Source organism: Manacus candei, unplaced genomic scaffold, assembly GCF_025592945.1.
Source record: "Manacus candei isolate 608988 ecotype Guabito, Panama unplaced genomic scaffold, ASM2559294v1 h1tg000003l, whole genome shotgun sequence".
Lineage (NCBI taxonomy): Eukaryota > Metazoa > Chordata > Aves > Passeriformes > Pipridae > Manacus > Manacus candei.
This window is the reverse complement of record NW_026138051.1, coordinates 20,350,148-20,376,698: the sequence shown is the minus strand read 5'-3', so window position 1 is coordinate 20,376,698 and position 26,551 is coordinate 20,350,148. Positions and strand designations below refer to the sequence as shown.

The window sequence follows — 26,551 nt, the reverse complement described above, 5'->3', positions numbered from 1 at the left end:
AGGATGGTAGCAATAGTAAATATTCCATATCTGTTACATGTTGTAACTGAATGATCTCCAGAGTCCCTTCCAACGCAAACCATTCTGTGATTCTCTGTTTGCTATTCTGGTTAGTCTAAAATTGCATCAGACAGAGTGACTGTCCTAAAACTGGATAGGGAATGCAGGTCTGGAAGCTGGTGACCTGGATACAGCCTGGCACATGTGCTAATGTAGCTTCTTTGTAAATACTTCTAAAGTAGCTTCTTTGTAAATACGCAGGTGAAAAATGACCTTTCACTGTCCTCCTGAATAAGAAACTCTCTGCTTGAACAGAGCAGGGGGCTCAGGTGCTCGAGACAACCTCTGGCTGGTACTTCTCCCACAAAATAAAAAAGAGAGGAGAAGAAACCATCTGATGGAACCAAAGTGTTCTTATTTCCACTGTGCTCAACACAACTCACCTTCAGCATCTGTGAACACATCATGGCCCACGTGTGCTACAGATCTGGTCAGAGAAGAGGAGCATGGGGCTGAGTAGTGTAGGTCTTGCACAGGTCTGAGTGGAGGCCAAGGAGGGAGGTTCCATGGAGGCCCAGTCCTCGCCCACATGACATGCTCTCCCTCCATGGTGTTTGAGGTGGATATAGGAGCCTCCTCCTCCGGCAACCCAACTAGCAAAGGAAATAAAATAAAGCTAAGCCTTGCAGTGAACAGATGGTTTGAGTGGTGAGGTGGGGTATGAGCATAACCTCCCTGTCCCTTCCCCGAATGCTGGTGCCCTGGAAGGACAGGCTGCCTCTCGTTGGAGCTGACCCCATTCCCTGTCCACGTTTAAACATTAAAGTCCTTCCAGACTTTAGTTTGCTGCTGGAGAACAAGTTCAGTGGCTGTTTGGTGCGCATTGGCCCCGCATCTGTGTGTGAAGTGCCAGGGAGTTGGGAGGCGCAGGTTTCCTGGAAGGTGCTGTACTCAGCCCCCGGCTGCGCATTTTAGTGCTTTATGCATATGCATTGGCAGCATTTCTATATTTGTCTTTGTCTGGAAAATCATTTGCTTTTTCCAGCTGAGTGTATCTGTTTTGTGTGTATTCTGATGCCTCTCCAAGGTAACTGCTGGTGCTGGGATCTAAGATTGAGGTTTGGGATAGCACCTGGCACCTGGACTATAAACCCTGAGTGTGTATGTGATTGTAATGTAGGAATGAGCTTTTCTGGCTGCTGTAGAAGGAATAAAGATCCTCCATCTGCCCTCCCCCCTTTTATAGATCTCTGAATTCAGTTTAACTCTTAGCGTGGAGACACCCAGTGCAGTGCTGAGGGGAGAGACTGTATGGATTTGTGATGGGGTGATGTGCGTAGCACTGTTCTGGAGCACAGGCCCTGTGAGGAGAGGCTGAGGGAGCTGGGGGGGCTAAGCCTGGAGAAGAGGAGGCTCAGGGGAGACCTTCTCATTTTCTACAGCTCCCTGAAAGGAGGTTGTAGCTGGGGGATTCAGTCTCTTCTCCCAGGCAATCAGCAGTAGGACAAGAGGGCACAGACTTAAGCTGCACCAGGGGAGGTTTAGGTTAGATATTAGGAAGAAATTCTTTACAGAGAGTGTGATTGGGAATTGGAATGGGCTGCCCAGGGAGGTGGTGGAGTCACCATCCCTGGAGTTGTTTAAGGGCAGACTGGATGTGGCATCAGTGCCATGGTCTGGGTGACAAGGTGGGGTTGGTTCACAGGTTGGACTCAGTGATCTCAAAGGTCTTTTCCAGCCTGGTTGACTCTGAGATTCAGTGATTCTGTACAGAGCTAAAACGTGATTCCCCCTACCAAATCCCCGCATTTCAGGCTCACACTGAATTTCCAGGTTACCAAGGAAATTTGCCTGTTTGTTACATTGGCTGCTTTTCTCCCCGCTCTCGCTCCCCTCCCCGCTCTGAGCAGGCTCCCAGCAGCTCGGGTGTTCAAGTTTCCCATCGGAAGCTCGGCGCAGGCGGGGCGGCCGCGGCCCCGCCGTACAAAGGCGGCGAGGAGCGGGCTGTGCGCGGCACGGGAAGCTGGGAGCGCCTTCCCGGAGCTCCGCATCGGCCCCGCGCGGCGCTGCCCGCCCGCAGCGCAGGGCAGAGACAGAGACAGAGACGGAGACATGTCTGCGTGGCGCTCGCTGGCACGGCGGGCGGAAGCCTCGCGTATTTATGGAGCCAGCGCTTCCTCCTGCGTTTGAGTGACAGCCAGGATCCCTTCGCTGCCTGGTCACTGGAGCTGATTAGTATGCGCCAGGGTCCGCCTCGCTCCGAGGGATGCAGCCGCAGCCGCTCGCGGAGCTGTCACACTCACACGGGCGCCGTATCTGCACTGGCTTGAATTAAAAAGCCAGCCAGCCAACGAAAGAGAGACCGGGAGAGACAGGGGGGACGAGACAGACAGAGAAGCTTGCAGACAGCGCTCGCTCTTTTCCTAAAGGAAGGATTTTTACATCCCAAGTGCTCACTGGTTGTGATGATGCTTCACTTAGCGGGCTCAGAATGAGCTAGAGACAGCAGATAGGGGAGAAATTAAGGCAGAGCACAAAGCATTACAAGCCAACCCAAAACCAGGAACAGTTTTCTCCTCTATTCTAGCATGGTGGATGTATGGACAGTCTTACAGAGCAGAGGTTGACTTCTCCAAATCTGCCAGCCCCACACCTCGAACACTACAGTGTTCTGCATTGCACCATGACCTTGGATGTTCAAACGGTGGTCGTTTTTGCAGTGATTGTGGTGCTATTGCTTGTGAATGTCATACTCATGTTCTTCCTGGGCACTCGTTAAATGGATTTTTTCTCCTGAGCTGTTGGGGGCTACTACCACTAGCATTTCAACAAGAGAGCACGAGCGGGAGAGAGAGAGAGAGAAAGACAAGAGAGAGAGAAAGAGAGAGAGAGATTTCTTACTGAGGGGGGAAACGCGTTGAGCTTCAACATGGCCTCGCTGTGATATGTATGACGTTGGTATATTATCTCTCCCTAAATCTTTTGTCATGTCTTGTCTTTTAAGTATGCCTGTAAGTGTAGCTGCTTTTGCCTGGGTTTTAAATGTGATAAATAATAACAGTGATCCATTCTGCTCTGGTGCTGTGCTGGTGAGATAGGGCTCTACTTATTTAGGTAGAAGCAGAGTGGAAACATCTGTCTGTGGTGAGCAATGGCTGTGTTGTTTTGCTTTCTTTGAAATAGAGGCTCAAGTTAATAATAAGTCATTTTGTGTGCAATTTCTAGCAAGCAGTTAATGTGCAATGTCTGTGAGAGTAACCGTGTAGGTGCCAGGTGAGAGATGGTGGTGTGTGCAATGGAATTGAGCTCTGGACATTTTTAAAGCGGGGGGGGGGGTGAGAAATCCTATTAAAGGATTAAATCTTTGCTAAAATAACATTCAGCCACAAAAAAAAAAAAAAAAAGAGAAATTCTACTTACTGTATTTATCTGCGTTGCCTTGATGATCTGACTTGATTTCTCAGTATTCAGCCCCAAAGCCTCCAAATTCTACATCCACACTGATGTAACCCAGCTCCTTTCTTTAAAGATGTGAGAGGGACCAAAACATAACCTGCTGGGTTTTTATTTTGGTTGTATGTGGTTTCTGTCTCTGCAAATTGGGAAGGAGGGATCAAAGGGGAAAAGGGGAATGCAAACTGTGTTATTCTTTGCTAAAGCAACAGATACGGAAGGATTGGATATGGCTTTGATTTTCTAGAAATCTGATTTTGCCTTTCTTTCATGTGTGACTGTATATATATGTATATATATATTTATATATAATTTTTGGGAATGTATGTAAGAAAAATCTTTGAACACCTCCAGGATAACGAGCTTTTGAGATGGGTTGTTGTGCGTGACTTTATTTACATTGATTTTTCTTGAAAACGAAGTGTTAAGTTGTATATTATAGGCTTGCTGGAGAGGTGTCCACTAGTTAGAGGTGCTTCTAGACCAAAATTGCAATGTTTACAGCTTGGAAGCAGGGCTGACTGGAGGCTCCAGTGACAGCATGTGAAGTTTGGAGAGAATATGAAAGAGATGTCTGAAAAGAGTAATGTCTTTTCCTCCTGAAAATATGTCTCTGTACCATGCTTCTGTTAGAAGTGTTAAGGATTTTTTCTATATATTACTTTCCCCTCTAGAAAAATCAGAATTTCTCAAAACAAACAAATAAAAAAAATCAGTTTGAAAATGTTTTCATCTCTTGCTGATGATCACTGAAATTTTACTGCCTTGATAATTTAACTAGTTTGTGCTAATTCCAGCTGTCTGTTATTTATCTAATGTCCTCTACTAATTGGGAGGAAAAAATAAATCATGTAACTGATCCATAAGGACAAAGCTGGAGCTAGTAGATGGAGATGTGGAGTTATTTCCCTGTGAGGGTCTGTCTGCTGTGAGTTAAATGCTGAGCTGGGCTCGGGAGCCAATTGCTTTTTGGCTGGCTGGAAAATTGAGTTAAATCCTCCAAATTTGGCAATTTCAAAGTGGTTTTAGTTGTAAATAAAAGAGAAAAAAAATTTTCCCTGAGTCCTGGGGTGGTAACAACTGGCCCCCAAAGATGACCAGAAGTGTTCAGGGGCAGTAGCCCATTTTAATGGGGAGAAAAGCCAGGATCCAGGGATACAAGCCCGGGAAGATGCTCTGGTGCCTGCTGGCTCCATTTCCCCCTCTTCACTTGTAGCTGTCTGCAAGAGGTACCGGCTTCAAGCACTTCACAGGAGACTGAGTCAATCTTCTTTAAAAAAAAAAAAACCAAAATAAATAAAATTGATGCTGAGGATGGTTTGGGTCATTAAACAGCTCAAATTTGCTTTATTTGCCTGTTAGCCATCCTCTGTCATTAGTTTTATAGGTTGCAGAATCTCCTAGAAATGTAATAAATGAGCTGAGATCACCATGGAGAGGGAATTGATCAAACAGCAGCCAAAAACATCCTTTCAGGGGAACAGCTTTAAGTGACATAGGAATTTGAGGAGTAAGTTTGGAAAAATGAGAGAAACAAACCAACCCCAAAACTAACGAGCAAGTTCCAATGGGCTGTGGCTGTGCCTGAATGTTTATTTTCTCAGGACTGGCTCTCTGGCATGAAGGTTTACCTTTCAATATGATTTCTACAAGGAATGCTCCGTACCTGGCGCGGTTTCCTAGTGCCCAGTGCATTCCTTGATCCAGAGCTTGTACCTGTGGGGAGATCTCTGGGAAGCGTGTGGATGTGCTGGGACTGCCGTGTCCAGTGGCTCATCCCTGCCAGCCCCTCTGGTTCCATCATGGAGTTGTGTGGGATCTGTGGGGTGCATGGGGAGGACGAGGGGCCGTGCATGCTCAGCTGCTGGGGAGGGATCGCTGCAAGACGAGTTTTTCCCATTGTGGAACATACTTGAGAGAATTAATTTATTACAACTTATTAATTTTATTACAACTTTTTGCCTTTTATTCTCCCAAAGGCTGGTGGAGTTAAAGAAGGAAAGTTAATATAGAGCAGTGTGAAAGTTGGGTACAGCTTTGCTGTTGTAGCAGCACCGTTCCTGTCATTTCAGGCTTCCCATTGGAATTTTGAGGGAAAGAGAGGAAATTAAAGAGCGAGCAAGGGCTGAGCTTGGTGCTTGTTTGGTTTGATCTCCGTTTCCCACCCCAGGCCTCAGTGACTACCTCCTCAAGTGGGCCTTGAGCCACGTGCCCCAGCCCCACTGGGTGGTGTTGTCCCTGCAGCCTGGCGTTTCCCGGGGCTGCAGCGGAGCCTGGGAGCGCCGGCTTTGTGGGAGTGAGGAGCCACTGAAACAACTCCGTCTTGCCATGCTTTTCAGGAGCAGCTCCGTCTGTGACATCCCGCGTTAGGAGCTTTTTGGGGTGACAGCAGTCCCAGTGGCTTGTGGTAGATTCCCCGTGCTCGTAAGTGACTGTGCTTGCAAAATTCAGGGTGTCATTTGCACGCTGTGAAACATCTCCATGCAGTGAGCTTCCCTTCTCCCTGAGCTCTGTGGGACAATCTGGGTCATGCCCGTGGCTGGTCACAGTCGGGTTCCTGGAAGTAGTTTACCCCTGTGACTCCCCCTGGGTTTGTGAACACTGAGTTCTTCCCATTTGTGAGGATGCTCAAGCCCAGGGATGAGGAAGAAGGATTGTTCCCTTTAAGGAACCAAAGCACTGACCCTCTGGAAAATGCGGCCCCAAAGAAAAAAAAATCATTTGTCTGCAAATAGCATATTTATAATGCATAAAATCTCTTTCAGTGCTTGCTGCTGTGTGTTTGCTGAGACTGGGTGAGGGGAGACCTGCCTTGCTGTTTGTCTGCTTAAGCAGGATTCAATGTTATTTGCCACAGGATTCATGAAAATGCCTCTGCCTGTATCATAGCAACCCTGTTTCCCACAGTCCATAAAAAGTCCGTTCCTCCTGAACGGCAATCCACCGTCTTAAAGGTTCAAACACCCCCCTCACCACAGGGAAAGGGTGATGTGGGTGATGTCCCCCTCTTTGGGTGCTTCCCAGCAAACTGACGTGTTGGGATGATTTCGGCTGGTCCTGCCTGCACAGTGATTTTAATGCTCTTTCTTTAGGGCTGATAAAGGGCTTCCTTTTGGGTTTCTAAAGGCTTCTTCCCCCACCCTGGATATTTCCCACCTCTGTGTTAAAGCTCACATGACAAGTTAAAGGGGACGGGACCGCTCAGAGGTCTCTGACGCGATGGCTCTGCTGTGTCCTGCCATTTGGATTTTCCCCAGGATGGCAGCAGCACAGCACTTGCTTTGTAGTGAATGAAGATCTGCCCCGATCTGAGCCCTTCTGTGGGAATGCAGAGGTGCTTTCTCAGCCCATAGATGAGTGTTGTTGAGCTGCATGTTCACCTGACTTCTACCCCCATCTGTTTGCATAATGTGGTTATATTTCTTTTCGGATCAGGTATTCAGTACACAGCCCAGCTGCTGTGTATAATGTCTGAAGGAAAATTGCCAAAAATCCATGTAAGTTTGTTGGTGTTTTTGTTTTGTTTTGTTTTGTTTTTTTGGTTGGTTTTATTTTAATTTGTGACTAGAACTCCTCTCTGTATTGTCATTTCATTTCGTTGTGGTCCTTGGTTTGTGCGTTCAGGGAATGCTGGTTGTGCTCCGTGGTGCCTGGTGCATGTGTGTGTGTGCAATGCCGTGTTGTATCCATGTGCTCTGTGCTGTGATGATGCATCTCTGTCTGTCGGGGAGAGGGGTCCTGGATTTTGTATTTGCAATGTGTATTTTCTTAGCTGGGTGTGATAATCGTGTTCAATCCGTTTCTCCCAGTGAAATGCTGGCAGAGCTATTTTGGTAGAACACAGCGATTTGTCTCTTAGCTGCGGAGTCTCCAGTGACCAGAAGTTGGGAAGCTTGAGGAAAACTCCCACATGTTAATAGTTGTGTAAGAATTGGCCTGTTTGAAGAGAGTGCTTGTTCAGGGGTTACAGAGGATAATTCTGCCTGGTCCTGGCTTTGCCACTGACTTACTGTATGGCCTTGGGCATGTTCCTTTGTTGCCTTGTGCCTCCTCTTTCCCACGTGGGGAAAAGGAACGTCATCCCCATCTCCAGTACCATGGAGCAGCCAAGACCAATGGACTCCTGTTTCTCCCCTTTCTGTGGTGGTGTTCTGGCTGGTCGGTGGGGGAATGGCAGGACAGGTGGGCAACGTGTGTATGCCCACATTGGCCCAGCCTAGCTGGATTTTGCCTGTTGGAGCTGTTGTAGACAGCAAACTGTAGTGACTGATGCTTCTCACTAAAAATAGATGCTCCTGGAGGAAGAGCTGCTGGAGGAACCATGATTTATTTTCTTTATTTCATTAGTTGTGGTTGGATTTCTTTCCTGAGTGGAAATGAGTTTTAATCTGCAAGTACCCACAGAGGGCCAGGTTGGCTCTAACCCTGCTGGCCTCCTCACCACCAAAGGGCCATGCAGCCTTCACTCCTTATTCCCAGTTTTCGTAGAGTATTACTCCCTTATTTTCAGAGGGTGTGTTCACAACGGCATCTGAGCTCAGGGCAGGAAGCCCCCAGAGCTCTATTGTTAATGAACACATTGGGCAGACCTAAAAGCTTCACCACCTGAACTAAAGAGTTTTAGGGGGCGAAGGGAGCATGTGCAGGAAGGTATTTAAAGAAATAGGTCTGGATTTCAACCGACTCTGGTTTATCCCTACAGAAAATTTCATAGAAATGTGCTACTTTGATAGCTACTCCTGCTGCCCTCACAGTGCCGGGAGGTTGGAGAGATGTGTGGTGAGACGGGTTTGTGGGGCTGGGAGCAGGAGCAGGGCACAGGGTCTGTGGGGGAGGCAGGGCAGGCATGCCATGATGTTTGCATTCTGGCTTGTACAGTTTTACCCAGAGCTTGCTGTGTGGCTGTGTCAGAGGGACAGGCTGGCGCTGGGGCCGTGGGCTGAGCTGCTCTAGTGTTGTGGGGGATCTACCCTGGAGGATTTGGGAGCCCCCAGCATAGCAGGCACCGGGAGCAGCCCAGCGTCCCCGTGCCCATGTGAAGGGCCCATGTGGTTCAGCACCTGCCCCTTCCTTTGCATCAGCTGAGACATATATAACACAAGTATGGGCTGTTGGCAGCGAGCGCGGGGCTATTTTCGGCAGCAGCCGCGGCTGAGCGGGGCTGGGGCCGCACTGCAAAGCGCTCTGCTCGGCCGGCCGGGTCCGGTCCAGGAGGTGCTGTCCCCCTCCGGGACCGCCCAGGGCGGGCAGGACACAGAGCTCGACCCCCCCGGTGCCGGGGACAGCCGGCAGCCCCGCCCGGGGGCCACGGCCACGAAGGCAGAGCAGTCACCCCATTGCCATGGCACAGGGTGAGGCAGCCTGGCCCTTTGTTTTCCCTTTTATTTTTTTTGGCTGAAGCCCAAAGTTGATTTCTAGACTGCTCATTGTTGTTTGATTACCTCCCTGCCCCAGCACAGCTCTGTGCTCTGGCGTCCTGTCCTTCTCTGGGAAAGCTGCTGTGCTGTCACCACCCTGCCCGGGCATGCCTGGGGGGACTGTGCTTTTGCCAGGGGGAACTGAAGCTGGAGTGTCCTTCCCACTGCTCCTGGTGGGAAGGCAGCATGCCTGGCTATCCCATGGCCTCCCAAGGCAGTGGCTGCTGTCCCCAGCCCTGCTCCCCACCTACCTCCTCTGGTGACCTCCCTGGAGTGATGGGGACGTGAGCATCTGGGCTGTGCCCTGTACCACAGAACCTACAGCCTCACGGGCAGGCCCTAAAAATCCCTGCATGTTGCCAACTGGATTTGTTCACATCAGTTCCCTCTCCAGAGTTGGGATGTTTGCCCCGAAGTGTCTGTTTTCCAAGGGCTAAGCTGCTCCTGGTGCCAGTTTTTGGATTTTTAAGGCCCTACAAGGGAGCTCAGACTGGTGAGAGGGGCTGCAGCTCACCCTGAAGGATTCCAGGAGAGGAATTGGCCAAACTCTGAGGGCTTTCAAAGCAACAAAGATCCAAACTGTGTTCAGAACTGTTTTCTTGTTATCGACAAAATGCAATATGGCCTCAGCTACACAAGTAGAAATTGAGAGCAAACCCCTAAGGATCAGTCTTTTACCCCAATAAGCAGTGGGTTAATTTGCTGGGCATATCTGTAGAAAAGTTTAGTCAAGTAAAATTGTTCCGTTTGACAAAAGCACCAGGCTCTTGCTGGCATTATCAGAAAATAGATTTTTTCAAAGGATTTCTGTGGACCACATTCCCCTGCTATTTCTGCTGCTCCACTCCCCTGCATTGTATTCAGGATATCTGACAAGGTTTGCTCAGTACGTCGTGCGCTGAAGTTTCTGTTCTCATACCAAATTTAGGGAAGTCTTGTTATCTGCAGTTCTTTCTTCCTGGCTTGATAAGGTGCTGATTAATTTAATGCAACTCTCTTTCCTTATCTAGTTGAGCTTCAGTCAGTTTTAGTGCAATCTTGGAAAAGCGCGATCAATCCTTAATGTTTGTTTTTAAGCTTTATTCCAAAACCTTTTAGGCAGGCTGGATGTTCTTTGGTCTTTTGTGAAGTTCTAGATGAATTTAGTTAAAAAGTAGCAATTACAGAACAGGTTTTGAATCCAGATGAAACGTTTTAAAGTTGTTGTGAAACAAGAAAGAGCATCCTTTAACTGGCAGTTGGCTCTGATGAGGTTTTAGGTGTTAAAATTGAATTGTCTTACCCTGGTGCTGTACATATGGAAAGCTGGATGAATAAGCCAGGGAATGTTAATAGTGCCCATGTATTGGGATGTGTGTGTATGTGTACTGATGCTGAAGGAGAGGGCCTGTCTCTGCTGTGGGGCACAAGGAGCTGCACTGGGGAATTGTGTCCTGCTTTTGCCCAAACACACAGGCACAAGGAGGAGGCAGTGCAAGGAAACTCAGCTGTCGTCGGTGGAGAGCGTCTGCCTTGATTTCATGATCAGGAGTTGACATCTGGATAGATTTTCAGTCTCCTCTGGTCCAGGGGAGCTGGATCTCTCCTCTGATGCCCAGCAGCAGATCGATCCCATCTCCTGGGTACTGAGGGTTTTGCAGAAGTGTCAGAAAGCCTTTCCTAAAGAATTAAAAGTGCACACACACACAGAACAAAGAAGCTAAACCTCCCAAACCTGCAGACTGGGAACAAATATACTTAAGACTTACTGGCTGCCTTAGAATTATGAATCTTCAATCTGGAGAAGCCTGGCTTCTTTGGTGCATACCCGGAGTGTATTCACAGGCATTCACAGGAGCAAGACTGTGGATTTATGGAGTTGGGGAAGTGCTGGTGCTGCTGCCCTAGCACCCCTTTGCAGGGGTGGGTGCTGCTGAGCCACTGCTGGGCCACCCCCGTGGTGCTTTCAGCCCACTGCTATTTGCATATTGCCACAGTGGCTCCAAGTGCCACAAACCCCATTTTCCCAGCTGGATTTGAAGCTCAGGACGAGACTGTGTTTCATGCCCAGAGCCCAGGTTTGGCTGGAGGTTGTCCGTAGCACGTGCTCAGTGCTTCTTACTTTGCCATCTCCCCCCATAGCTTCCCAGTTCCCTTGTTCCCCTCCTACACTGTGTTCCAGAATTGCTGTGGTTTGCTCCAGAAAACGGTGCTGGTTTAATCTCTGTGTTTGTCGAGCAGATTCCCGACTGTCCCTCTCTCTCATCCCTGCACACGGCAACGTGCACATGCGTGTGCAGGGCTGCACCTTCCTCTCTTCTTTTTACACAGGCAGGGAAACCTATGCATTAAAACACATGTGCATATGTTTTCCTTCCCAGATATATTTTGGAAAATATGAGTCAGCAGCAGGCAAGAACATATTACATAATCTCTGGGAGTGAAGAAAACCTTGCAGTTTATTAGGAAGGAGGCTTTCTGCAAACAGCAGCTTTTACCATCATTTCAGTACCCCTTGGTCGAGTGGCCTCATTTCCCATCCTACGCTGTTGTGTCCAGTGCAGGAGAGTAGTCCCAGTAGCCTTGGGTTCTGTTATATTTTTAAACCTCTCTGTTTCAAGAGCAGAATCTCAGGGCTGTGATGATGGTAACAACTTTTCCCCTGTTCCTTAACATGTTTTTCCTGCAAAGACTCTGATTTTCCTTTTTGGTTCCCCCCACTTCCCACCTCCTGCTGTTTTCTATAAAATCTCAGCACAGAGAGAAATGGCACATGAGTGCAGCTGGAAATAGCTGCTGCCCCCTCCACCTCCCACTGCTCACGGCCACCCACCTCCCCCACCTACACCCAACTGGGAGAGTGAAGTCAACAGCCACTTTTAGCCCTGGGCTCCTGCTCCTCTGCTCGCCCCCTCCCTCGCTGTGCCAGCTGTACCCACACAGGGGGACATTTGGAGGGGGTTCAACACCATTTTAAGGCTTCTGCAGCTGGATGAGCCCTTGTCTGGTGCAGTCAGTGCCCGGGGTATCATGTGCCTTCACATCAGGGGTGAGGGCGGACACGCTCCGTGTGCACGGAGGAGGGAGGGGGGAGCAGCATGAATTATGGAGAGAAAGAGGAGTGCAAACGAAAAGCTAAGGAAGATGGATCTGGAAGTCAGACAGCAGTAACATCAGGGGGTTGAATCCTCCACCCTGAGCTCCACCCCACATCCATGTAGGGCCAGGGAGCAGTGGGCACGGAGCCCTGTGCAGTGCTGGGTGCTCCTATCCTCTGCACAGTGCTCTCTGTGTCTCCATCTCCAATGCCAGACTGAATTCCAGGCTATTCTGAATCCCTGTATTTCAGCAGGATGCCTCAAAAGCCTAGGAGGGCAATGGGCATTAGCAGAGTGAAAGAAAGGAAAGGACTTGTTTGTTTTTAATTTGCCCAATAAAAGTGAAAGGTTCTGAACTGCTTTCATCTCCTAGGGCACTGCAAACACTTCTGCTGTGCCTGAGCCCATGGGTGCCTTTCAAGCGAAGAGAAAGCTCTGTTGTGGTTTTCCAATATCAAAGCCTTCCCAAGGAGGCAGTAAATTGCCATGCTGACTGAAAGCAGGAGTGCAGGCAGCTCTGTGCCCTGTCTGGGATGGTGTCTGAGGCACACACTGGAGAGCAAATGGAGAGAGACGCAATAATTGATGGTGACAGAATAACCTGTTTATCCAGAGCACTCTGTCTTCACCCCCATTAGCTCTCGAATTTCTGATGTTTGGAGACAAGAGAATTTAAATCCTCTGTATTTTTAAAACCACAGAAATCTCTGTTGTAACCAGAAATTCTCATGAGCTCAGCACAGGGGGTGTGCTCTTCCATCCACCATCCATCAGGGCTCTCCATGTTTTATTCGAAAGCCTGGTTTGAGCTGTGTGTCTGCCCAGAGTGTGGAGCAGTTGGGGAATGATGGGATGCTCCCAGGGCTGGGATTTGGGGGAGCTGCCCCCTGTTCCCACCTCTCAACAGCCCCATGGGTGATGCTGCAGAGGCTGTTTCATCTTCGTACATCTTTATTTCTCTTTCTGTAAAACACATGGAAGGAAATTGCCCTTTTGTGTTCAAGGGTTTGACAACTGAGGGTGGAAAGAACTGTACTGAATACAGGTGAGATTGCAACAGACTCTGGAAAATGCCTCTCCCTCTCTGTGGCAAAGGGGAGGGGGGACAGGGGCTTTGCCAGGGTCCCTGGCAGAGCTGAGCTCCCACCCAGGCTGCTTCCTCCTTCAGTATAAAACATCATTTTGCATTCCACCCGAGATCCCAACAGTGATGTCAACAGGGCTCCACCAAAGATTAATTTGGCCTCAAATATTTTGCATGTGCAGCACCAGATCACAGCCTTATTATTGCCCCTGTTTTTCCAGCACTCAGCTAGAGAAGGGCTCTGCACCTCCTTAGAGCCTTCAATTGTTACTCATTAATAATATACTTGCTCTGCGTTATTAATTGATCCGAATGAGGCTTTTTTGTTTCTCTAAGCCTTTTGTGGTATTTCTGTGATGTTAAGAAATTAATCTGCATTAAGTAGAAATGCATAAGTAAAAATAGTAGCTTTGGAGTAGTAGCTGTTCAGCCTTTCATGGCACAAGTTCCAGGGCAGAACCATAACCAGGTAACCATAATCCTGGTCTCTGAGCCAGCAGTGAGGGCCAGGAGAGGCTTGAGGTGCACAAAGGAAGGGCACAAAAGCCATCCAAGGCAGCCCAGCCCTGCTCTGGATGCTGGGATTGCCTGGAAGTGCTGTCTCCTAGAGACGTGCTGTCTCTGGCTGAGTGACACAAGCTCACATCTTACTTCCCAGGTCATTCCTTTCAGAGCTCCTGTGTTTGTCCATCCTCTCCCCAAAAGAAAGGTTGTTGCCTGGGGCATGTTCCCTCCTGTTTTGTCAAACCTGGTGGTAGATGTCTGTAGTGGTTATTCTTAGCTGGCCATGGAAGACTTCCCCTCTTTCCTGTGAACAGGTCTCCCACAGCTGAAAACATCTCTCCATCACTCCAGTGGGTTTAGGTTTTACTGCCCTTTCTGTTTCTATGGTTTTAACTTTGCAGGGTTTTTCCAACTCAGGTTGAAATTTAAGCAATAATAGTACGTGACATTTTTCATTCTGGCATCTTAAAAATCTTTTCTGAAGTTTTAAAGCCTTTAAAGCCTTTGTGCTACATAAATACTTGAGTACTTTTTTATTTTAAAATGAAGACGGTGCCTGAAAACCCTCAGAAGTCAAAGGAAGATCAAAGGGTTGGGAATACCAGCAGTCTTCTGTATTATCCACAGCAGCTCAAGACTGAGGTTGTATTGGGTCAGTGCAAAGGGACTGCTATGCTCGTAATCATGGAATCCCAGAATCATGGAATGGTTTGGGTTGGAAGGGACCTTACAGATCACCTCATTCCACCCCCTGCCATGGGCAGGGACACCTTCCACCAGCCCAGGTTGCTCCAAGCCCCGTCCAACCTGGCCTTGGACACTTCCGGGGATGGGGCAGCCACAGCTCCTCTGGGCAACCTGTGCCAGGGCCTTTCCACCCTCACAGCCCAAAGTTTCTCCTCAGTATCTCATCCAAACCTTGTGTCTCTCTCTCTAGGCTCTTGTAAGAGCCCCATTCATCTGTAAAACTCAAGCCCCCTGATGCTCTGGAGGGCTGGGCTTGGTGTCTGACATTCCTACTGCTGACCTGGCTGGAAATTCCGTGTTTTATCATGTTTTCATGTCCATCCTGGAGCAGCAAAGGTCTGGAACAGGGCTAATGGCAGCAGTGCCCTTTTCAGTGGTAGCTGGGCTGACTTTACAAGGTTTTCAGAAAAGTAGATCTCTTTTCCTGTAGTCCAGCCTTCCTCACTGTTTTCCTCCCTCCCTGTGGCTTCTGAGGAGGAGTCAGGACAAGAGATGGAAATTGCTGTCCTGGAGGCATGTGACAAGGATATCCCGAGGGTTCAGGGTGGCTCACAGAAGAATTAGCTCTGGTAAATGCTCAGAGGTTTCGGGGGCTTTCTCAGCAGCTGCAGTCAGAGCTCACAGTGGGGATTTTCACCATTGACCAGCCCTTCCCAGGACACTGTTACAAGACTGTGTCAGCCACCACGAGCATCATCCTTGGAGTAAGGAAAGGGAAAAACGGATGCAGAGCAGTTTGGCCAGAAGAAGAGTGGAAAGAAAAAGATAGTTAAGATCCATGGGGTGACTGTTGAAATGCAAAAGGATCTAGAAAGCAAAGATGCAAAAATAAAATCTGAAACGGAAATGAGTAACATTTTTACAGCATTGTGTAACTCACTTTAATTGCAATCCATCTAGAAATCTATTTGAGGCAAGAAATCAATGCAGAATTGTAGAGCAAAGCATTGGTCTTGCAGATGTTTGAACTTTCTGGATTTTTATTTTCAGCTTCCTCCCACAGTTCATTTGAATCTCTCCTTCCTTGCAGTGGCCATGGAGAGGTTCCCCGCTGGATGTGTGGCAGGTGGGCAGTAAGTGGGGTGTCCTGGGGTATTCTGCTCTGCATTTCCCTCTTGTTGTCTCTAGAGGAACAGCATGAGGTGGCTGTGGTGGTGAGCACAGGGAATTGGAAGGTGGAAGCCACAGGGTTTCTGTAGGATCACCCCTCTTTGGAGAAGACCATGCTCTGTCTCCCAGGCTAGGCTGAGGTGGTCAGGGTGGGCTGTTGTCCACACACGGGGAATTTTCCTTAGTCAATAATCCTGTGTGAGTGGCAGAGCTGGGACCATACTGTGCTATTTACTCTGATCTTTTTAATCCGGAGATCAGGTTGTGCAGCACAGGCATTAGAGCTTCCTGATCACCTGGAAGTTCCCTCTCCCCGGACGTGTCCTCAGCCTGCTTAAGGGACTGGGTGAAGTCCATCAGTGTTCAAGGCTTCTGCTGTTTTGACTTGGCAGAATTAAGTCCTGAATCTAACAGATGTCATCAGTGTCATTCCCAGCGGTCTCCTGAAAGGCCAGCGTGACATTTCTCTTGTATTTGGTGGCATTTGTGAAGGAGGTTTCTTGTTCCTTGTCCATCCTCAGCATTCAGGGCTGTTGACAGTGCCTTGTGTTGAATCCAGTTCTTGGCAAGTGCCAGGCAGAGGATGTGCATGGGCAGAGCTGAGTGCTGGATGAGCATCCCTCTGCTCCTGGGAGGGGGGAGGCTCTGCTGCCTTGGCCTTGCAGGAGTTGTTGCTTTCCCAGCACACGCTCTGCGTTGTGTGGCTGCTGACTGAGTGTCTCTGCTGGGCGCACTGGGGGCTCGAGGAGCTGCCCCCTCACTGCTTCCAGAGTGTCCCTTGGTCTCCTCCTGCCCCTTGTCCTGCCTGGATGCAGTCCTGGGAGATGGACTGAAGCAGTGAGGCGAGAAGAAGGTAACCCAGGAGGCCAGGCAGGCTCCTCAAAGATCAGACATCACATTTGCAGACAGGTGAGGGTTTGAGACAGGAATCCAAGGAAATGTCTGCCTTTGCTGACAGCCAGACACTGAGATTCCCAGCAGAACACGAGCAGTCAGCTCCAAGTTTGCAGTATCTCCTCTGACCTCCCTTCTCTCTTCCAAGCCTGTCCCCCTCCCCATGTCTCAGACTGTCACTGCAGGGTGTTAAATGCATTCACATTTAGATAATTGGCTTAAAGCAACAGAGAGAAATGGGAACAGAGCTTGCAGTAGGTTAGGATGAGGTTCATCCTTCAAATTGGGATGAATCTGGAGAGGTAGCATCGCAGAGGAATCATCTGTGGTCTGGGATGGAGGCAAGGAAAGGGAAGATGCAGGCTTTTTCAAATCCAGAGAGTGCAGATAAAAGAGGGAGAAGGATACAATGCAGGAGGTAAAACTAATAATAGAGGAGTGTGTTATAAAGGGAAATCTGGGACTGGAGATCAGGACAAAGTAGAACATGCAGAAAATGTGTTCCACTAGGCCATGGTTTGTATTTCTGGAAAACAGCTGATGTACCTTCACGTGCGGCACTTCTCCTGGGATTAGAGAAAATACCAGAATGGGATCTCAAGGGGACAGTATTCTTTTGGATCTGGGCAGAATAGGTGATTAAAATGTGGTTTTTGGAACCCCGAGCCCCCCAAATTACAAGGAACATGGTGTTTCCTCACATGCAGGCACCTCTGGGCACAGCTTAATGGAGGGGCAACACCAGGAGGATGTGCCTAAAATAGAGTTTATTGTGATGGTAAGTGCAGAGAGGAGCAGCAGAGCTGCTGAGATGGATTCAGGAGTAGGAGGGCTCTGGAAATGGGCAGTTGGTAAAGCTGGAGCAGAGAAAGGGAGTGTTTTACTCTTATTACCTGGAGTGGATTCAAGCCTTTAACAGGGGGGAGGATTTGCCAGTTTGCCTGTGCTGGAAAGCTGGGAGGTGGAGACGTGTGAGCCAGTCAGCCCGTTCACCAGTGCTTTGGGAACCTGGAAGGACTGCTGGATGGAAAGGTCCAGGTTTGATTAGGTGGTGATTTGGTGTAGACTGTGCTTACAGGTGCCAGGAGCTGCAAGTAAGTCTTGGTTTTGGCACTGGTCCTAAAGAAGAAGCAGCAGCAACAGCAAGTAAGTGAGATATTGCAAATGCTGGAATCAGTGTTTTGATTCCTGCTTTTGGAAGATTGATAGAGGTGGAGTTGGCTGCAAGAACAGGATTTATCTTGGCAGTTCAATAGCCTATTCCAGACCTCCCTGATCTCTGTAGCCAGAAGTCCTCTGGATTTAAGGGTGACCCTTAGAAAGCACAAGCAGTGTTTGGTGAGCTGGAGTGCTGCAGAGACAAAGCCGTGGAGTCTTATCTGTGTCCAGCAGCTTCAATGTCTTATTTTTAAAAAGGCTCCTGTATTCATTACCAAGAGCACTGGGTTCTTCTAACATGCAAAAAAGCCTTAATTCTTAAATAATTCTGTTCCATCCTGTGCTGTTTACTCAGAAACTCTCCCCACTTTACATTGATGCATAAATATAGAACATTTACCTCCATTTTCTTTTCCTGCAGTAGCTCCAGCCATTTTAAAATGTCTATGGGCTGGAACTCCAGGGATCTTGCTCATCCTGATGGACCTAATGGGGAGAATGCTGGGGTGGGATTCTGAGAGTTTGGGCATGAGTCCAAGACCTCCAAAACAATGAACCACATTCCTGGTCAGCTAAGGCTTCGGAGCTTTCCAATTTGATAGGAAATCACAAGATTTTTTTGTAGCTCTCAGGCTTTAATTTTTTTTTTGTCCTAGACTATCATGCATTGACATAATATGTCAGTAATTCAAACCTGTCCACCTCACTTCCAGGAGAATAATTTTGAAATAACAGTAAATATGCAACCAGTTTTTGGAGAGAAACATAAAGTCTCTTTGGAGACTGTATTAATGTATATGGCCAGACGTTTGTAAGGTGCTTTTTACAAACTCACTGCCCATCTAACCCCAAGGAAAGACTGTTTTTTAATACCTAATGTATTTATAAGCACAGAATATAAAAAGTCTATAGGCTGTTGCACACTCAAACACACCCAGTGTGCAGCAAGACATTGATTTGCAGCTCCGCACATCAGGAATTACCTGCAGAGCTGGTGTGACCCTGTGGAATCCCAGAGCAGTGGAAAGGTGACCCTCTGTGCTTGCAAGGAATGTTGATTTGCGTGGAGCTTCAGAGACCCAAATAAGTGCCCATTCCTGCATGTGAATTTGGACATGTGGGGCTCTTCTGGGTTATTGGTTTTTTTATTATTTTCTCACATGTACAGACAGAGCTCTGCTGCTCCTGGACTCACACGGAGGTGCTGCCCACTGTGACTCACAGCCATGGCGTTTTATTGTTGTGCTGAGGACTCTGTCTAAAAATTCCCAGGCATTTCTTCAAAGAGAGTGCCAGCAACCCTTAAACTCAGCTCATTTCCTTTACATCAAGCCACGGAGCTCATCAATAGAAATCTCGGACTCCAGCAGGGAACACGGAGGTGGTTGAGATTTGACACCCTCCAAAGCCTTGTCGTAAACAGGTCATTACCAATGTAACAGCAGTAACAAACCACGAAATGGGAGTTCAGAGAGTGAGAAACAGTGGTGTTTGTGGTCCTTTCCCTTTGGTAACTGATATTATTAGCCAGCAGAATTATTGAGGGGATACTTACTTGTTACTTTATGGAATCAGTGAACAGCATCTTATAGGTTTTATGTCTGGGGATTGATAAATGCTCAGGTGATTTTGCACCTCTGTGGTTATTTTATTAACTAAGGTGAGCTTAAAAAACAAGGTGAAGCCCAGGAGATCACTGCAGACTGGAGCTCTAACCACTCGTTGTAGCCTTTTCCCAGCAAGTTGCTCTCAGAGCCCTTGTTGGTTTTTTTTTCCAACAGGAATGTCACATATGATAGAGGGACTCAGAGAGGCCAGTTTTACCTTTAAGTCTAGGTTTAATTTTTTTCTGTTAAAAAAATGTGTTTCGACAGTTTGTCACATCGGCTCAGCCTGGCACGTCGTGGGCAGTGAAGTGTTAGGAAGGAAAAGCAAAAAGTATTTTGATGAAGGATCAAGTCAACTCACTAATATTTTTTGAACCTCTCCTGTGTTGACCTTGGTCCACGCAGAAACCCGCCCGCTCCTCTGGCTCTCTTGTCTCCGGGAGAGCTCCTGAAGGTGCTGAGGGAATTGCCAGGCAGCATTTGGGGAAATTTCAGTGAAAGTTCTTGCTGGAGGTCTGTGCTTTGCAGCAGAGACATTTGCCAGCTTCTCCTGAAGTTTCCATCGTGTTTATTTTTGAGCTGAGGAGGAGGAAAGGAGGGAAGGAGGAATCATCATCATTTTGGTAGCTATGGAGAGTGGGGAGGGCGAAGTCTGTGCAGCACAAGAACCCCCAAATCTCCACGCTCGGGTTCCAGAAAAGCCCAACCCAGTCTCTCTCGTGGGCTTGTTTTTTCACTAGACAAACATTTAATTATTTTACCTTCGTGCCACTGTTGAATTAACTGAGGGAACTACAAAAGATAACGTACTTCTATTTTTACATCCTATACTAATGAAGCTCAGGCTGGAATTTTCCCCTGTGTGATTGGCTGAAACAAGGGAGGAAAAATTCCGAGGGAGAGGAGGAGGAGGGAGCGAGACGCTCAACATTTATCAGCGTGCATGGATGTATTAGGGAGCAAACATGCAATGCCTCAGTGAAACAGTGCTTGGGGAGCAAGGAGAGGAGCACTTCATCCATATAAAAGATCACTGGAGAATCTGAGGATCACTGGATGGAGGCAGTGGCGCTGCCAGGACGGTGCTGCCGGCTCTGGGTTCTTGGCACGGCTGTGAGTGCAGGGCCAAGCACCAGGTCTGGGCTGCAGCCCCCAGCCCCCAGCGTGAGCTCACTTGCTCGCTGTGAAACATCCTCTGGGGCTTGGCAGGAGTGGAGCACTCCATCAAAAGTTCATGAATATGCTCAGCTGGAGACACAGAGCAGCGTGCAGCCTTCTGGGAACACCGGGGAGAGGAGCAGGGTGGGCCAGGCTGGATCAGAGAGAGCAAAACATGTAGGGAGACTGTAATATTAGTGGAGAGGCAGGTGCTTAGGGCTGCCCTGTGCTGACATGTTAATCTGAGCTGCAGGCTGTGGCACCTGGGCCGGCAGTGACCGATACCCCCTGACCGCCTGAGCTGGGTGGATGGCTCTGGATGATGGCCCTGTGCTCAGCTTAGCCAGGCTGGTGTTTGCAGTTCAGCATCAAAATGAAAATCCAGCCTAAAGTCACCCTATCTGATAGCAATTCCAGTTCCAGGCAGTGGAGATTCAGCCTCACTGCTGTAAACTGGGAGTCAGCCTGGCAGGATTTGGATTGCAGGGGTGGGATCAGAAATCAGATCTGAGGCTGTGCGTGGAGCAGCCCCTGTGAGCCAGTTCTTTCAGAGGTGAGGAACTGCTGATCAGCTGCTCAAATGCTCCTGAAAGACTCAAATTAAAGGATTTGACATTTTCCTTTGTAATAAAAGAGAGGGAGTAATCAAGGCACAGAGCTGTGAATGAGTTTATTAATTTGCTGAACTGCAGTGTTGTCATTCAGTGAGAAATAAGATGTTGGTTTTTATTTGTGAAACATGAGTGGGGAAAGTAAAGGGTAAATCCCAAAAAAGCAGCATTTGCTTATGTTTTCCAGCAGCTGATTTGAGCTGACCCAAGGGACCTGAAGGGTCCTCAGTGTCCTTGCCTGTGTTTTGGGAGTGTAATGGACAATATCTGCCCCCCAGAGAAACCAGCTGCGATATTTCAGTACTTGACTAGTTGTGTTATTGGTTTGACCTCCTCTGAAGGGGATAAAGAGGATGTGAGTCCAGTGAGGAAAACAAGGGAAACAAGGAGCGTGCTTCAAGAGTTGCCCTCAGATACCAGATGGTCTGTATAGAAATTTATCTTCTTAAACGGGGCCCAAATGTGGAACAGTGGTTTATAGTGCCCGTAAAAAGAGCTGGTAATAAAATTAATCTAGAAGGGAAGGGCAGCATGGAAAGAAAGATGAAATTTTACAACCCCAACATACAGTAAATGAAAAGTGTAAATCCAGCCCCAGCTGGCAGTGCCTGGAAAGCCACTGTGACCCCAAGGAAAGTCGTGGCTTCAGTCCAGCTGGACGGACCCCACCAGCACCACCACTGCCATAATTCATGTCCGTGCTTGAAGACACAGTTGCCAAGGCCACAGACTGAGCTGCCTGGAGCCCCAGGAACGCTGTGGTATCCATCAGTAAATTGGAGTGGCACAACCTTGGGCAGGGCTTCAGTCCTGTCAGCAGAACAACAGTGTGTCTGTGAGGGCAGGAGGAGGGAGAAAAAGGCACGATAAACCACTTCGGTCCATTCAGACCATGCTTCATGGGAAATAGGAACCTAGATGTAGGAGATTTATGGAAAATGTACAGCCAAGGATGTTGGCAACGTGATCCCACAGGATGCTGAGGTTTATCCTCTGATGCTGCTCAGCCTGAAGTGTCCCATGACAGGTTATTTTGGCTTTTCAGGAGAAGTTTTATCTCAAGAATACAAAAAGAGCTTAGAACATTAGAGCTTAGATCAGTGTTACCCAGAGGAGCTGTGGCTGCCTCAGCCCTGGAAGTGTTCAAGGCTTGGAGCAACCTGGGATACTGGAAGGTGTCCCTGCCCATGGCAGGGGTGGGACTGGATGGGCTTTAAGGTTGCTCCCAGCCCAAACCATTCTGGGATTCTATGATTAGGAAAGCTGAAAAAAGTAAATGGCACCAGGTTAATATGGGAACAGATGAACCCTTGTGCACAGGGAGCACAAACCCTGGGAGCTGGGAAGGACGGTTGGATCTCTGATAGGAGCTGATGGCTGAGGCCTCCCTGGTTCACAGAAACAGTCTGTGCCTCTGGCCTTTTAAAAATTGAACCTTGAAAATCTGGAAGAAATAGACTTTTTATTTGGTTAGTGGTTTGGACCTATAAAGCTGAAAGTCATAATACCCTGTAAAACATTTGAGGCAATTTGGGAATATAGCATTTCTTATTAAACTCCATGGGTTTTAGAGACTTCTTAGGTTTCCACAGCAGCGCGGGGTATGACCTCTATAATGTTCAACAGGATCCTTGAAAAATTGAGACCAATTTAACAAGAATAGCTGCTACCTTGGTGCTCCAGTTCTTCCATTTCTTTCCTGACTGGAGTTAAGTTCATAATGGTTTAGCAGAACCTTTTAGTTGCTAAAAGAGATTGTTGTAGTCTGGGCATAAGGGACTAGCTTGTGACAGATATTTTAGCAGAACCATTTGTCCATGGCTATAATAACAAAGTGAAATGTCACAACTACATTATTTTGAATGTCAGACATCGTCAGTCTTTGCATATTTTCAAGGTTATTTTTGGCCATTATAACAAGATATACTGTTATTTGGGAGTTTCAGGGAGTACAAACCCCAGTGGATAAAGAGACTTACCAGTTGTTGGCAGCTGATATTACCTGATGTCTCAGGGGTGGCAGTGTGTTTGCACCAGGCCCAAAGGGAAGACCCAAGGCCATGCCAGCTCCAGGCCTGAAATCCAGCAGCACAGATGTTTGTCTGTAGCTGGAATTTTGAATCCTGTATGCCTGAAAATCCAAAGCACCTGTTTAAGCTAAGAGGTGGTGCACTTCAGAATTCTGTGGCACTGTGATTTTATCTCCTCTGGGATGCCAGGTCTGTCTTTTATCTTGTTTTTTCTTCATGTCTAAATTAACTTTGCCCAGTTTGCTGCACCAGTCAGAGGATGCAGGTACTGTGGCTCCATTTCCTTCCTCGTACCTGACAGTGGCACTTTGGAAGAGCAGGCAGAATAAATACTTCTGCATTTCCTTGATACATAGTATTCCCTAAGGTGGAATAAGGATGTGGCTGCCCTTCTGCAGGAGGCTCCACTGAGCTTTCAGAGGCTGGAGGACAGTGTGCCACAGGAGCTTTCCATGTGCCGTGGGGGCTTTTGGTCTTTAACCTTTCTCTAATTGATGAATAATTCTTTGCTGTTTGATGCAGATGGCAAGTTTCTTTAGGGATCCCATGGCACCTCCCTCTTTTCAGTGTTTCCTGACTGATGAGTAGAGTCTGAGCTGAGAATTCATTACTATAATGCTTTCTTCCTCCAAACTCTCTGCCCCTGAGGCTGATCCCTTGCAAAGCCACAGAGTGGCTTCAGACTCTAATAGTTACTACTCAGGACTGATGAGTGTTTAAACCAAAGGAATTCAAGAGGTATCTTGATACATGGAAGAAGGGAGAGTGATTTCCACCTCAGGTCAGGTATGTGATTATCTGAAAGCTGCTTGGCCAGGTACTGGTATTCCCTGGAATGCTGTGGGGCTGCCCACAGAAGGACGTGGGTAGGAAATGCAGTGGCACCGCTCACCTTACCCATCAAAGATGGTGCTGACATCCATGATCCTGGGTATCAAGGTTTAGAAGGCAGTGGCAAAGGAAGTGGCTTGGTCTAAAGCTTGTTAGGGCAGGATTGCCTTCCTGAGAGGAAGGGATCTGCCAGGCCGAGAGGGGGTGGATGCTGATGCTCTTGCAAACCCCAGTGTCTTCCTTGCTCACAGCTGGACTCATCTGTGCAGGCCCTGGCATTTATCCATGTGCTTCAGAGTCAGCAGCACAATCCCAGGGAGCTGTGCTTTGGTCTGGAAACAGGGATTAAATGACATTTTTTATAAACCCAAACAACCAAGCAGAACCTACTGCCCAGGTTGTTTGGGGGCAGAGGGGCCTGACTGAGGGTGAGTTGCTCTTCCCATCAGTGCTGTAACCACACTGTGAGATCCTGTGGGTGATGGAGGCTGAGAAAGATCAATGCGAGCTTGCAGTGAGCCCTGGCCAGGCCCCATGCTCTTCCTTTGGTGGAGGAAGTGTCTCTCAGCCTGGCCTGGCCCTCACCACAACCGCCACAACACCAGCATTTCTGACAGGCAAGGAGACCAGCCATCCACCCTGACTATCTGCTTGTCCTTCCTCCTCCCAGGTTTGAGCTTGGTGTGCTCTGAGTTCATTAATATGTTAGTCCTCTGGGAGGCTGCCCTAGTCCCCTCACCAGGCGTGTGGCTGTTGTCTGTGGCTGCTGCAGAAAGAAGGCGATTCCTTTCTGTGTCATCAACACAGTGCAAGAAAGCTCTGAGGTGGTAGATCTGGGTCGGGGAGAGATTTTGGAGGTGCGTGCACCCTTTCTTTGGGCCCTTCCGTGTGAAACTCCTAAACAGTGGATGGATGAGGACTAAGGAATTGCTGTCGCAGTACCTTCATCCTGCTCGTGGACGTTCAGAACAAAGGCACGCACACAGAGGCAAAAAAATATCAGTGTTTGCAAATTAACGCAGACAGAAGCTTAAAAGCTCAGAGCGAAGCTATGTTGCTAATTTTCCAGAATCACCACTGAAAGAGAGAGAATTTTGTGCAGGACACTAAAAAAAACACTCAAAAAAGCAAAAATGAAGGGAAGTCCCTCCAGGTTTCAGTTCCAGAATTACTCCAATGTCTCAGCTGCCCACGGTTTTCTCTGCAAAATATCCCTTGGGTCCCTCTCAGTCTGGAATTATTTCCAGCACTGAGGATGGGAAGTAGAGCCACAGCAAATAAAACACCTTTTCATCTGGAGCTGCCGAGCTCTGCCGCAGGAGGCCCAGCATCGTGATGGCTCCGGGAATGGCTCTGGAGCCTTCCCACAGGCACCAGCCCGTTGTTGGGGAGCTGAGGGGCTGCCAGCTGCTCTGCAAAGGTTGTCATCTGTAAGGTACCAGGCAGCAGAGTTTAAAAATAACAGGAAGAAACCTCCCCTCTGCAAAAGAGGATGGTTAACAGTGATTTAAAAACTCCTGGTCCTGCCTCTGGCACTGCAGGGAGGGAATTGCATGGGCATGGCAGCTTTCCCCATGGACAACAGGTGCTTTCCTTGGTGTCCAGCTGGGGGAACCCAGTTTTCAGTTTCATTTTTCTTTAGTTTGAATTCAGTTTCAGGATTTTTTGTTCATATTCTTAGGCTTGTCTTGTGCTCATAAGCCCTTCTCGCACTGGGGTTGTAGTGTGAAAAAGGCAAGTTTAGAGGGGTTATATTGTGTTGAGATAATTTCTGTTAAAAATCCAAGCTGCTAGAAAAAAAGGAGTTTCTGTCCTGGTTGAAGCAAGGAATTTGGGAGGAGAGGCTGTAAGATGCCCAGAAGCTGAAAATGCAGGGTCGGTAGCAGTTCTTACATGTGCGAGCTGGAGAGCTGTGCACCCACCTCTGCAGCACTTGGAGAAATTTGGGGGGGAAACCATAGACCAGTGATGCTGAGTGATGCTTTGCAGCCCTGGGGGAGGCCAGACGTAGCCTCGTGTCTGGGACATTCACTGTGAGCCTGTAAGATCTGAGGGATGGGTGGATGGATGGATAGATGGATGGATTCTTTTGTGAGTCTTTTCATCCAGGTGAAGGTAGTATTGCACACACCTTGGTGGCTTTGGGAGTGAGGACCTCCAAGAGGCAGGAAAGTGAATATTCCAGCCAAGTTTAGATCCTCCACAGTGACATTTCCAGAGCAGCCTCCCACAGCAAACTTCCAGCTCTGTCCGAAGCAAGTTCCTGCCCGCCTGGATCATTTGCATGCATCAGGATAAATCGGAATTTCCCTATAAAACGCTGACAACAGGAGCACTGCAGCTCCTAATGCAAGGCAGTGCTGGAATTAAAGCTACTGGAGAAAAAACATGGGAAGAGCTGTGAGCAGAGAGGGGAGATAAGGAGAGCATCTGAACCGTGGTCCCAGCTTGAGGGGTCTCATGGCTGCACCTGCCCGAGATGGGGGGCTTGTGGGGAGGGAATAACTGGCAGAGCATCCAATCTGGGCAAATAAAGGGGGTTAAATCCTGGAGGGAAGGATCAGGAACATTTTTCTGTTCTTATCTAGGAGGTTTGCAGTGGAGGCATGTGGAAGTTGATAGACACGCTCAGTAACCCCAGAGAGACACGGAAGCCACAGTAATGGTTGAGGCAGTGCTGGGAAGGGCTGCAGGGAAGGGATTCAGGCTATGTGACTGGGTTTGCTGCGCAGCTTTTTGGTGCTCTCTCCCCAAGCATGTCCCTTGTCTCCCCTAGGGCTGCTTAGTTTTGATGATAATTTTGTGTTTTCAGGTTAGACACAGGAGCAAAAATCACTCCCGTAGAAGTGAATGGCAGGTCATAGGGCTTC

At 48.3% G+C, this 26,551-nt stretch overlaps 1 protein-coding gene across 15 annotated transcripts in view; it reads left to right on the top strand.

Moving 5' to 3' along the window:
- Positions 1-26,551, top strand: part of ARHGEF9 (Cdc42 guanine nucleotide exchange factor 9) — a 206,395-nt gene that overhangs the window by 91,735 nt on the left and 88,109 nt on the right. The window contains exons 1-3 of one of the 15 annotated variants that reach the window (XM_051790152.1): positions 2,096-2,947; positions 5,793-5,877; positions 6,889-6,950. The exons of 8 other annotated variants lie outside the window; for them this stretch is intronic. In XM_051790152.1, coding sequence (XP_051646112.1) covers positions 6,921-6,950 — 30 coding nt within the window. In that variant the 5' untranslated portion in view covers positions 2,096-2,947; positions 5,793-5,877; positions 6,889-6,920. Of the gene's footprint in view, positions 1-2,095; positions 2,959-5,792; positions 5,878-6,888; positions 6,951-26,551 lie in introns of those variants that run through there. 6 more of the 15 variants (XM_051790172.1, XM_051790182.1, XM_051790231.1 and 3 more) reach the window with 6 other exon arrangements.